The 13,099-nt window shown below is 48.8% G+C and overlaps 1 protein-coding gene across 5 annotated transcripts in view; it reads right to left on the bottom strand.

Moving 5' to 3' along the window:
- Positions 1-396: 396 nt before the first annotated feature.
- LOC140393707 (solute carrier family 45 member 3) overlaps positions 397-13,099 on the bottom strand; it is a 156,309-nt gene continuing 143,606 nt past the window's right edge. For all 5 annotated transcript variants that reach the window (XM_072480009.1, XM_072480010.1, XM_072480013.1 and 2 more), the window contains one exon: positions 397-7,632. In XM_072480009.1, coding sequence (XP_072336110.1) covers positions 7,174-7,632 — 459 coding nt within the window. In that variant the 3' untranslated portion in view covers positions 397-7,173. The remainder of the gene's footprint in view (positions 7,633-13,099) is intronic.

Genomic DNA, 13,099 nt, shown 5'->3' with positions numbered 1-13,099 from the left:
AGGTACGTTCATCAACGAAGCTAAATTTATTTACACTATTAAAATTAAAGTTTGACACTTATTCCTACAAAAAACAAATAGATTATATTAAACTACACTCGCTAACACTATCTCTATACTCTAACTGTAACTATATTCTATCCACTCTAGCCCTACTATGCACTTCCCTCCACTCCTCTACTCCACTCTCTCCCAGAAGCCCAAGAATCAGCGCCTTTTATAGTACTGTCCCCAGCTCCATCTAGTGGCTAATTGTAAAATGACATTAATTCTTCACGCGCTGTACATTTCTATAATGTCACAATGCGTATTTTTGTTTTCAGGTTGTACATTTGGCTCTGGGATTTGAAATTGTTATAATAAATTGTGACAGTAAGGACCAGTGACACAAGAGAATCTGATTTCAGCAGGTAACAAGTATATTTATTGCAATGGGCAAATTACACAAGTGAGTCATATATTAACACTTGGCTGTTTTATTACAGTGAAGATCATAAAGTTTGACATGTGATGTCCATTGTTTTGTATCACGGATTGCAACACACTCTTACCTTAAAAAGGACAAAGGAATTTATTCTGTCGTACTTTCCTGACCAACAAAGCATTTGAAATACTGGAGCATCAACAGAGGGTGTCAGAGATTGGAGGGACATGGGTTTGATTTCCCCAGGCCTTGGGGCTCCTTTTTTTAATGCAGATTTATTGCCCGTCCCTAACTGCCCTCCATTTCAACGGGCATTTGAGAGTCTACCACATTGGTGTGGATCTGGAGTCACATGACCAGCCAAGGATGGCAGATTTCCTTCCCTAAAAGGACATTAGTGAACCAGATGGTTTTTTTTTATGACAATGGTCATCAGACTCTTAATTCCAGATTTTCAAAGAATTCAAATTTAACCAGCTGCCGTGGTGGGATTTGAACCCAGGTCCCCAGATCTTGCTCTGGGTCTCTGGATTACTAGTCCAGTGACAATACCACTGCCTCCCGGGATCTTAACGACAGTGATAATGAGGGCTGCGGATGGAGAAAGCAAAATTGAGGGAGAAGATAGTGAGGTTAGAAAATAAAAGGCAGCGGAGAGAGTGAGATTTACTTGACGCAACTCTTCACTCACTTGGAAAAGTACGGGAGAATCCGGAGATCAAAATAATTATCAGGGCGGAGGAACATCCAAAGTCACAATCTTATTACTTCACTCTGGTCAATCAGAGCTAAATAGTGAACCCTGGTTTCCAACACCATTCAAGGTCCTTTGTTAGAAAATGAATAATGTTGAAAGCTTCGAGAATACATTCACACATCCAGTTTTTAGCTATTATCTAATAGGAGAACAAAACTACATTTCGACATTTCTAAATTTTTAAAAATATGAGCTTGAAATTCAGATGGATGACTGAATCTATCAAATCTCATATCATTTGCACTAAGTAGGCTAAGCCTAGCTTGAAAAGGTGAATCAAACAGCGTACTTAGAATACTTCTAATCTTAACATTTTAGTGTCATTATATAACTCTGCTTGTACCTGAACTCATTGAATAAATATTAAAATATATTAATTGCAGTTGAAGTGGCAAAAAATCTTGTGAACATAACCCTCTGATTTATATAAGTATTTAATCTTGTATTAAATTTTAAGCAAGCTATAGATCTATAGTATATATTATTTTATCATTTGTCTCTGTAACACTGTATGAATGTACTAATGGACTATTAATGTTAATTGACCCATGCCAATTAGTAAATACCACCACCCAATAGAATCGCTGAGACAATGTTAATCCATTCTTGACTGATTGGATAATAGCTCCACCTCCAACACCCACTCATTCCCCTACCCCAACCCTTTGATTATTGGCATTTTGTCCTCTGTACCTGACCGCTGCTCCCTGCAAAATGTTTTTCTCTTCCATGAATGCTTCATTTTAGCACCTCTGTGGCTCAAAATGCATCCCTTCCCATTGAACTGAACGCTGCACTTCCATCACACCCTATCTCATAAGACTGCCCCCAATTTGAACACCATCTCTCTCACACACCTCCTGTTGCAGCCAACACGCTTCCTCCAAAGGACTCCACAGCAACTCAAAAGAAATAAAACCATCAACCCCAACAGATCGGTGTGCTAGCCTGTACTTGACATTTGTCTACAGAGAACAGCATTACAAGACATTTTCCGTTGAGCTGAGGCTCAAATATGAGGTCTATAATAAGGTCCGAGGCAGGATTTGGCAACATCAATCTGTAAAGAATAGGAATGCATGTTTATTGGTCAAACATTAACCCTGAAGGCCACAAATAGCTGATCTTCACTCGGGAAACTGGAAGTGGTTTCCTTGCTATTGACTAGAGGCTGCTGTGGTCAGATGAGGATTAGCCACTTGGATGAGGTACCAGAGGGTGACTATTGCACGGAGCACCATGTTGGGAGACATCTTTGGGGGGGGGGGGGGGGGGGGGAGACTGGGCAGAACACCAGCAAACAGAAAACTCATGTCAGTCGATAGGAGTTGAAATTCCTTCGCATTGTCCGACGGGCAGGAAGAGGAAATGTTTCTTCTCCAGTGCACAATACAGGAGATCCTCCAAGTACCTTTTCTTTTTGATTCATTCATGAGATGTGAGGTTTGCTGGAATGTCCAGCACTTATTGCCATCCCTAATTGCCCTTGAGGTGATGGTGAGCTGACTCCTTGAACCGCTGCAGTCTGAGTGGTGAAGGGACTCCCAGTGCTATTTCATTCTGTTTAGACTCAGTCGAGGCAGGTTGATATGGCTAAATGGGCTACAAGATCACTTTAGAGAGCAGCTAAGAATCAATGGTGAACCAAATGGATTTTTGCAAAATCCAACACGTAGTTACATCGTCACCATTGCTGATATTAGATTTTTTATTCCAGATTTATTTAATTAATTGAATTAAAATGCCCTACGTGCTGTAATATGATTTGAACTCAGGCCTCCAGGCGATTAGTACCGGACTCGGTTACCAGTCAAGTAACAAACCCATGATGCTACATTCCTCTTCCGTTGAGCTCACGACATCGGCCAGATATTTATTGCCACTATAGTCACATGTTTATGGGCTGCAGGCCGGGTAAGGAGTAGAAAGCCAGGGGTAGTAGCTAAGAGTCAAGGACAAATGTCCACGGAGTGTGGGAAGGGAAAGTGAGATGCCGGGGTCATCAAACTACATTTATCGGAACATATATTTGTATTTTTGCATCGCATTTGTGAAGTTGCTGAAAACAAGATTTCAGTGGCTAGAATTCCTTCTGCCCTTCCAGAACTCCGCCTCCCCTGTAATTGGTCCCGTAATTGTGTGAAACATGGTTTGCTCTCCTGACAGATACTCATGGAGCCATGCACCTTTAATAACGCCAGTGTTGGGAGAGCTCACGACTCGTTTATGCACACCAATAATTTGATTCCATGTGTGGTCAGCATCAGGGAGGGGGAGAGAGGATGGGACAGAGTGTTGAATGTCGAGTTATGAGGAGAGACTTGAGCTAGTGGGGTTATTCCTATGGAACAGATAAGGAGATCTATGAAGAGTTCTGATAGAAAGATTATGGTGAAACACAGAAGGCCTTTCCCCAGGGAGTGGTTGGGGCAAAGAACACTACACCTTTTAAGGAGAAGTCAATGTATTATCCAATGCGGTGATGGACGCATGTATGTGGGTGCACAGCAGGGCAGTGGGATTAGTTCTGGATTGTTCCACACTGACACAATTGGCCTCGTCCTCTGCTGCGAACATCTACGGATCTGATTCGGCGACAAGGCCTTTGTTTAGTCGCAATCTGAGTGAATACACTGTTCCCAAAAGCAAAGTTGTCTCAGCCCCTGGACCTCAATGGAGAAAAATGCAGCAGCTTCCATAATCCTGTGGACTCCTGTTCCTTTATATATGGGATATAAATTGTCACTGTACAAAATATCTCAACAGTATAAATACAGTATTCATAGACTTTGTAAAACAGTTGCAAGGTCAGAAATTTTAACAAAAATAGATTTTTTTTTTAAGGCAAAATTATTAATTCTACCAAAAATAATATACCATTTTCCCCCAGATGAATTATACATATCTATAATTTAGCAATCATTTTTGCGATCTAAAGGCAGCTAGAGGTGAGTGATATGGACACACTAAAATGGACGTGTACACTATTGTGGATTAATGACATCCTGAAACACAGACATAATAATCACTGAAGAAACATCAACCCTCTTACTTGCAAGCAGGACAACAAATGGCCAAGCCACTGAGTGAACAATGTCAGTCCCTTAGATGATTTACTAAAAACAACAGGTTGGAGGCAGGGGACAGCCGTGTGGGGTAACTTTCCAGCGTTGATGTGCCTGAGATATAAAGAAAGTTCTTTCCTCGCACTCGGGTGCGGCTGAAACTCTTCAATTATCAAAGGACTGAGTGCGCTTGCACCTGATCAAAATAAATGTGTGTTTCTTGTTTCACTTCTTCGAAGGCGCCCGGGCGTCTTAACCATTCTCCTACTTACCAGAACATGAGGTCCACTCACTGTGAGATCATGGGGTTGTATGAACCAGCTGAAACCAGCAGGAATGGCCCAGCGGCTTGGCGGAGCGGCTTACTACCTCGGCAAAGAAGGTAGAGGTTGCGTTCTTGGTTGGGTGCCGCAAGTAACTGGTAAGAAGGTCCACCGAGAGAAGGGAAAGCAGTAAGCTGGGACATTATGGCACGGGACTGAGAGACGTAATGTTTAAAAATGGCAGCTTCCGCTAATATTGAATTGCCAGATTTTGGCCGGGCAACAGAATATTACTGTGGCTCCATAGTTACACTGCCGTGCGCTGTACCATCTGGCCAAATATATCCCTGGCCACGCAACCAGCGACCACCGTAGGCGGGAGTCCCTTGACTACAGGCCTTGGCGCCATCAGAGGCTATGAAGGGGAGACGTTACAAAATAAAAATTGATTTAAAAAAAAAAGACTAGAAAAAGGACCAGAAGTACAAATATTGATAACTTAAGGACATCCCTGTCCGGAATCTATATTGTGTGTGGAGGTTTTCAGGGCACTAATTTACCTCAGCACAGGCGTGTGACACTTGTCCACAGCAAGGTCCCCGATGAATGATTTGATATCGACTGGAGAGGAGCAATGCTGCTACCCATGGCTGGCACTCTAATAGCTGAAGAAACAGTCAAACAACGCATGTGTAGCCGGTGGCTAATCCCTGCTGAGATTGGAGTTATTTTAAAAATAAAGCCAGAAGAACGTGGCATGGTGCCATGATTATGGGATTAATGGTTAAATATTCAGGTGTTTGGCACCTCAACAGAACACTCGCCCCATAATCAAAACTGGCCATTCATCTGATTGCCCCTTTTGAGCTGGTTTCCACCTCCAATCGGAAAGTACATTTGGGGTCCACTAAAAAGCCTTGCGTTATGGATGAGACAAAGAGTTTGCAATCAAAACAAAGTGTGTTTTACCTCTCCCTATGGGTATTTCTGTCAGGCCGAGTAACTGAGTCGTTCCCAGCTGCACACTCCGGGTATGAACGTGGGTAAGGATTATTTGTGTATGTGTCTCAGTGCCCCCCTGGCCCTCATGCATGCCTACATGCGGCTGGTAACGCACACCCGCGGGCACGTCCCACCTCAGCTGACCGGCTAAGCGTCTGGTGTGGTCAGGGGCCGTCACTTTCCCCCGCAGCCTGGAATGGTGGAAGTGGCAGAGGATCCTAAGCAAGAGGATAATTGCTCTGAAGGCGGACACCAGCCGTATGCGGGGCACATCCAGGGCACTCTGCCGGCGAACCCGACTTGTGGGTCGAGATCCTCCGTCTCCTCGTTCGCGCCTGGGAGAAGCAACTGCGCCAAATTGCGTCCGATCCGAGGGAAAAGTGAGGATATTTTCTCAGCTCTCCTACTCCTCCCGACTCATTCGCCAAAGCGAATCTAGCCTCAGGTTTGCACCTCCTGCAGTTATGTTGCTCAGGCCAATGTTTCCGGAGGTGCCTCAGAGAAGCCTGCCTCGTTGGCAGATGTTGGATGACACATTTGAGAAGAATTGGAGAATGAAGCCGGTGTTCCCGGCTGCAAGTTGCACCATTTCGTATTGTTTAACAATGGAAAAAGCTGCCTTGCTGTTGTGCAAAGTAATCCTCTCCCTCAGCAAGTTGGCACAGCACAAAGACTTGTGCAAGTGAACCGGTGGGTAATGGTACAGACTTAAAAGGGCTTAAAAATACGAGCCCATAAAAATAGCATCGTCATCGTCACCCTGCACACCAGAAAATCCATTTCCAGATGTATCAGTTGAGAATTTGGCTACACCTTTTACTGACACGTTCACTTGGACCTGTTACCAATGCAGGTCTTTGAAGATGCCAAATGGCATCATTATTACACCTGGGCAGATTACACAGTGGCATGGGGGGGGGGGGGGGGGGCGGGAGAGAGGGCAGGTGTATACGTCCAAGGGAGGGCGGGCCAGATTGACCAAATAGTGTCCTTCGTCTTTGCCATCCAGGTATCTTGGATCTAGAGCAGGGGCTGGTGATTTGACGACAAGCAGCAAAAGAGTTTGTTTGTAGGAATCCCAATAGCTTTTCTCTTCACCCGCCTTGCTGAGATGGTAGCAGAATTATTCCTACAGAGATATCGGCTTTGGTATTTCTTTTCTTTTTAAAAAAAACAATTAGAGAGATTCAGATTTTACATCGGGGCAGGGTAAGGAACCTGATTATTTTTTTAAAGACGTGTTAAGAAACAGATAATCAAGTCCTGCTGTAAACTATGCAGGTTGGCGTTTAAAAAGTTTTGAAACACAAATTAGGAATATGCAAAATAGTTTGGAAATTTTGAGGCTTATCGACGGATCCAGTTGGAAATCGGAATAGCAACAGGACTTGATAAGCAGCAGATCTTCGTCCATCAACTCTAAATGAAAGATGTGCAGTCTCCAATCGGCGGAGTAGGTTCACAATCAGATCTGAGCTGTACAGCAATAGGAAAATCAACAATCCAATTATCTCCCCAGATTTCTAAATAAGTCCCTTTAACTCTAAAGGTCTCAGTTGACAATCGACGTGCTTATAATATTTGCGGGTAGGACTCGATATCACTCACCTCCAACTGTCACACTAACCCATAGTAGTAGAAAGAGCGCGTCCCTTCATTACATCACACTAAATACTTTTCTAAATCGTTTTTATCAAAAACTATTTTGGTTGCAAAATAAATAGCCACCGTCCCAAAGAAGGCAGCGGCGATCATGTAAGCAGTTACTGTCTGTGTAAACTGAACGATTGTTCCCATCAGCAGCGAAGGGATGACCTGAGAAAGAAGGAAGGCACTGTCCAGAATAGCGAGGTCGAGGCAGATCCCCCTCCCCGCGGTGGGTGGTTCACTGTCGCTGGGCCCGGCGCCCAGGCCAATCTCGCACTGAGAGACCCGGCTCTGCGAGATGCCGCTTCGCTCGGGCACCGAGCCTTTGGAAGACAGCGGAGGAGCAGACGTAATCAAACTTCCATTTTGATTGTAGGACTTGTGATTCAAGATTCCATTTTGCGGAGACGCCTTTTTCTCAATCGGACAATTACCATCTTCGAGTTCGGTAAACTTGTGCTTGCAAAAATATACCTGAACAGGGGGGGGGGGGGGGGGCGGGGGGAGAAAAGGCAAAGGCATGAACATCCATCAACGGTGGGACATCGCTGTAGAAATGGAGACGCTGCAAATTAACGGGAATAAACATTTATCCAAGTCACTCTGCATCTGGAAGAGCAAGGCAGGTGATGTTTTCCAGAAAGGATACTTCACCAGAACTTCCTGAAGAAAGGCCCGCCCCCCAAAAATGAAACTTGTTTCCCACATCTCCGTAACCTCTTTCAGCCCTACCACACTCCGAGATATTTGTGCTCCTCTAATCCTGGCCACTTCCACATCCCTGCATTCAGCTGCTCCACAATTGGCGTCGGTGCTTTTGGCTGTCTAAACTCTAGAATTCTATCCCTAAATCTTGCTGCCTCTTTATGTCTAAGAACAGAAGCTGACAAAAAATAGTTGCTGGAGTATAGAATCATAGAATTTACAGTGCAGAAGGAGGCCATTCGGCCCATTGAGTCTGTACCGGCCCTTTGGAAAGAGCACCCTACCCAAGCCCACACCTCCACTGTATCCCCATAACCCAGTAACTACACCTAACCTTTTGAACACTAGGGGGCAATTTAGCGTGGCCAATCCACCTAACCTGCACATCTTTGGACTGTGGGAGGAAACCAGAGCACCCGGAGGAAACCCACGCAGACACGGGAGAAAGTGCAAACTCTGGACTGTCACCCGAGGCCGGAATTGAACCCGGGAACCTGGAGCTGTGAAGCAGCAGTGCTAAGCACTGTGCCAGTGTGCCATCCCCTGGAGTAGATCATACAGCCCGTCAAACCTTCTCCGCCATTCTGAGGTAGATCACGGCTGATCTTGGGCTTCAACACCACTTCCCCAACTGTTCCCCAATTCCCTTTATTCCCTCAGAGACCAAATCTATCCCAGCCTTAAATATATTCAACGATGAAGCATCTGGGGTAGGGAATTCTAAAGATTCACAACACTGCCTTTTCCTTTAACTTCCAATTCCAATTCTCTTCCCACACCTAATGATGCATTAAGACAGACTATCATCTGTTTCCATAGCTCGTAATTCCCGGAACAGGTCGCTAGTCTGTTGCCTGGGGCTTCAAGCTCGAGGGGCTCCACCCCACATCAAGTGTGGCTGACCAGGAGTCTCTCCTCTTACCACCAGCTATTGGCACGTTTGGAGGGATTTGCAGGTTGACGCTCAAGCAGTTTGCCCGCGATATGAACACACCTCCCTTGGCCATCAACTCCTGGGGTGGGACTCGAACCGGGAGCTTCGAGATCAGAGGCAGGGACGCTACCCAGTGAGTCACAAGGCTTCCTTCACCCTTTAAAAAGCTCCTTAAAAAAGGCGGGAAGGGGAACGAAGGAATGCATATTGATTGGGAGACTCCCACACGGGGAGGCCAATGGGACGGCGGGGGAAAGCCGGGGTCAGCAGGCGTCAGGTGACTTACGGGAGTGACATGGGGGGAGCAAAAAAGCTAGACAGGGGTCTAGTGGGGGTGGGGGGGGGGGGGGAAGGGGGGAGGAAAGGGTTTCTGCTGCACTGGCCGAAAGGGAATGGGACATAGAAGAGGTGATCGGGACGGGGGTCCCCCATCTGGGGGACTGGAGGGTGAGGGAGGCGTGGACATGGGACTGGCCCAGAAAAGGAGATGGCTAGTCGGCGGGGGGGGGGGGGGGGGGAGGGGGGGAGCCCCTCCAACCCGGCTGATAACGTGGAATGTGAGGGGCCTGAATGGGTCGGTGAAGAGGGCTCGAGTGTTCGCGCACCTAAAGGGACTGAAGGCGGACGTGGTCATGCTCCAAGAGACACACCTGAAGGTGGCGGACCAGGTTAGGTTAAGAAAGGGATGGGTAGGACAGGTATTCCACTCGGGACTGGACGCGAAGAATAGAGGGGTGGCAATATTGGTGGGAAAGCGGGTGTCATTTGAGGCCAAGACTATCGTAGCGGCCAATGGAGGGAGATATGTAATGGTGAGCGGTAGGTTGCAAGGGACGTGGGTGGTGTTGGTAAATGTATACGCCCCGAACTGGGATGATGCAGGATTCATGAAGCGCATGTTGGGGCGCATTCCGGACCTGGAGATAGGAGGCCTGATAATGGGAGGGGACTTCAATACAGTGTTGGATCCAGCACTGGACCGCTCCAAATCAAGGACTGGAAAGAGGCCGGCGGTGGACAAGGTACTTCGGGGGTTTATGGATCAGATGGGGGGAGTGGACCCATGGCGGTTTGCAAGGCTGCAGGCCAGGGAATTTTCTTTCTTCTCCCATGGGCACAAAGCCTACTCCCGGATAGATTTCTTTGTTCTGGGTAGGGTGCTCATCCCGAGGGTGGAGGGGACGGAGTATTCGGCCATAGCCGTTTCGGACCATGCCCCGCACTGGGTGGAACTGGAGCTGGGAGAGGAGAGGGACCAACGCCCATTGTGGCGACTGGATGTGGGACTGTTGGCGGACGAGGTGGTGTGTGGGAAGGTGAGGGGGTGTATCGAAAGGTACTTGGAGGCCAAAGACAACGGGGAGGTGCGGGTGGGGGTGGTATGGGAGGCGGTGATCAGGGGAGAGCTAATCTCCATTAGGGCTCATAGGGAGAAGACAGAGGGTATGGAAAGGGAGAGGTTAGTGGGGGAGATTTTGAGAGTGGACAGGAGATACGCAGAGGCCCCGGAGGAAAGATTACTTGGGGAAAGACGACAGCTCCAGACGGAGTTTGACCTGTTCACCACAGGGAAGGTGGAGGCACAGTGGAGGAAAGCGCAGGGGGTGACCTACGAGTATAGGGAAAAGGCTAGTCGGATGCTGGCACACCAGCTCCGTAAGAGGATGGCAGCGAGGGAAATAGGGGGAGTCAAAGATGGAAGGGGAGCCACGGTTCGGAGTGCGACGAAAATAAACGAGGTATTTAAGGCCTTTTATGAAGAGCTGTACAGATCCCAGCCCCCAGGGAGGGAAGAGGGGATGAGACGATTCCTAGACCAACTGAGATTCCCGAGGGTGGAGGAGCAAGAGGTGGCTGGTTTGGGGGCACCAATTGGGTTGGAGGAGCTGAGCAAGGGTTTGTGGAGCATGCAGGCGGGGAAGGCCCCGGGACTGGATGGATTCCCGGTGGAGTTCTACAGGAAGTACGTAGACCTGTTGGCCCCGCTACTGGTGAGGACCTTTAATGAGGCAAGAGAGGAGGGGACCCTGCCCCCGACAATGTCGGAAGCGACAATTTCTTTGATCCTAAAGCGGGACAAGGACCCACTGCAATGTGGATCGTACAGGCCGATCTCGCTCCTCAACGTGGATGCTAAGTTGCTGGCAAAAGTGCTGGCCACGAGGATCGAGGACTGTGCCCCGGGGGTAATCCACGAGGATCAGACGGGATTTGTAAAGGGCAGGCAACTAAACACCAATGTGCGGCGGCTCATAAACGTGATAATGATGCCATCGGAGGAGGGAGAGGCGGAGATAGTGGCAGCTATCGACGCGGAGAAGGCCTTTGACCGAGTAGAGTGGGAGTACCTCTGGGAGGTGCTGCGTAGGTTTGGGTTCGGTAGGTTTGGGTTAAGCTCCTTTACAGAGCCCCGGTGGCGAGTGTAGTGACGAACCGGCGGAGGTCGGAGTACTTTCGACTGTACCGAGGGACGAGGCGGTGGTGCCCCCTCTGTTCCCCTGTTGTTCGCATTGGCGATCGAACCATTGGCCATGTCTTTGAGGGAGTCTAATAAATGGAGGGGGGTGGTCCGAGGGGGAGAAGAGCATCGGGTGTCGCTATATGCAGATGACCTGTTGCTGTACGTGGCGGATCCAATGGAGGGGATGGTGGAGGTCATGCAGACTCTAAGGGAGTTTGGGGAGTTTTCGGGCTATAAGCTCAATGTAGGGAAGAGTGAGCTCTTTGTATTACAGGCAGGGGACAAAGAAAGAGGGATAGGGGACCTACCGCTGAGGAGGGCAGAGGGGAGCTTTCGGTATCTGGGGATCCAGATAGCCAGGAGTTGGGGGACCCTACATAAACTGAATCTGGCGAGGTTGGTGGAGCAAATGGAGGAGGATTTCAAAAGATGGAACATTCTACCGCTCTCGCTGGCGGGTAGAGTGCAGTCGGTCAAAATGGTGGTCCTTCCGAGGTTTCTGTTTGTGTTTCAGTGCCTTCCCATCGTGATCACTCAGGCCTTTTTTAAGAGAGTAGGGGTTTGTGTGGGCGAATAAGACCCCGAGAGTAAGGAGAGGGTTCCTGGAACGCAGTAGGGACCGAGGAGGGTTGGCGCTGCCAAACCTGGGGAGCTACTACTGGGCAGCAAATGTGGCGATGATCCGCAAGCATCGGTGTGGTCCCCGATCAGGGGTAACCACCGGTTTGTCCCGGGGAAGATGGACGGGGGGTTCCAGAGCTGGCATCGGGCGGGGATTGGAAGAATGGGGGACCTGTTCATCGACGGGACGTTTGCGAGCCTAGGGGCACTGGAGGAGAAGTTCGAGTTACCCCCGGGAAATGCCTTTAGATATATGCAGGTGAGGGCTTTTGTGAGGCGGCAGGTGAGGGAATTCCCGTTGCTCCTGGCACAAGAAGTTCAAGATAGGGTGATCTCGGGTGTATGGGTCGGGGAGGGCAAGGTGTCGGAAATACACCAGGAGTTGAAAGAAAAGGGGGAAGCGCTGGTAGAAGAGTTGACGGGTAAATGGGAGGAGGAGCTGGGGGAGGAGATCGAGGAAGGTCTGTGGGCTGATGCCCTGGGTAGGGTTAATTCCTCCTCCTCGTGTGCCAGGCTCAGCCTGATACAATTTAAGGTGGTCCACAGAGCGCACTTGACAGGGGCGAGGTTGAGTAGGTTCTTTGGGGTGGAGGACAGATGTGGAAGGTGTCAGGGAGCCCGGCGAACCATGTCCATATGTTTTGGTCATGCCCGGCACTGGAGGGGTTCTGGAGAGGAGTGGCGGGAGCAATATCTCAGGCGGTGAAAGTCCGGGTCAAGCCAAGCTGGGGGCTAGCAATATTTGGAGTAGTGGACGAACCGGGAGTGCAGGAGGCGAAAGAGGCCGGCATTCTGGCCTTTGCGTCCCTAGTAGCCCGGCGAAGGATCTTGCTAATGTGGAAGGAGGCGAAGCCCCCCAGCCTGGAGGCCTGGATAAACGACATGGCTGGGTTCATAAAGTTGGAGAGGATTAAGTTCGCCTTGAGAGGGTCTGCACAGGGGTTCTACAGGCGGTGGCAACCGTTCCTAGACTATCTCGCGGAGCGTTAGAGAAAGGTCGGTCAGCAGCAGCAACCTTGGGGGGGTGTGGGGGGGGTGGAGGGGACGTCCTGGGGGGAGGGGGGAAGGGGGGACTGCCAGGGAGGGTGGGTGAGCAAGAGATAACATGAAGGGTTGGGGAAACTGGCACGTACGAGTGAGGGCCAGTGTACAAAGCTGCGTAAACATATCATTTTGCCATGTATATATCTTGCTCTGCGCGATTTCTTGCTTTTTTTTGT

Source organism: Scyliorhinus torazame, chromosome 17 (assembly GCF_047496885.1).
Source record: "Scyliorhinus torazame isolate Kashiwa2021f chromosome 17, sScyTor2.1, whole genome shotgun sequence".
NCBI classification, from domain to species: Eukaryota; Metazoa; Chordata; class Chondrichthyes; order Carcharhiniformes; family Scyliorhinidae; genus Scyliorhinus; species Scyliorhinus torazame.
The sequence above is the reverse complement of the archived record's forward strand: the minus strand, read 5'-3'. Positions and strand labels throughout refer to the sequence as shown.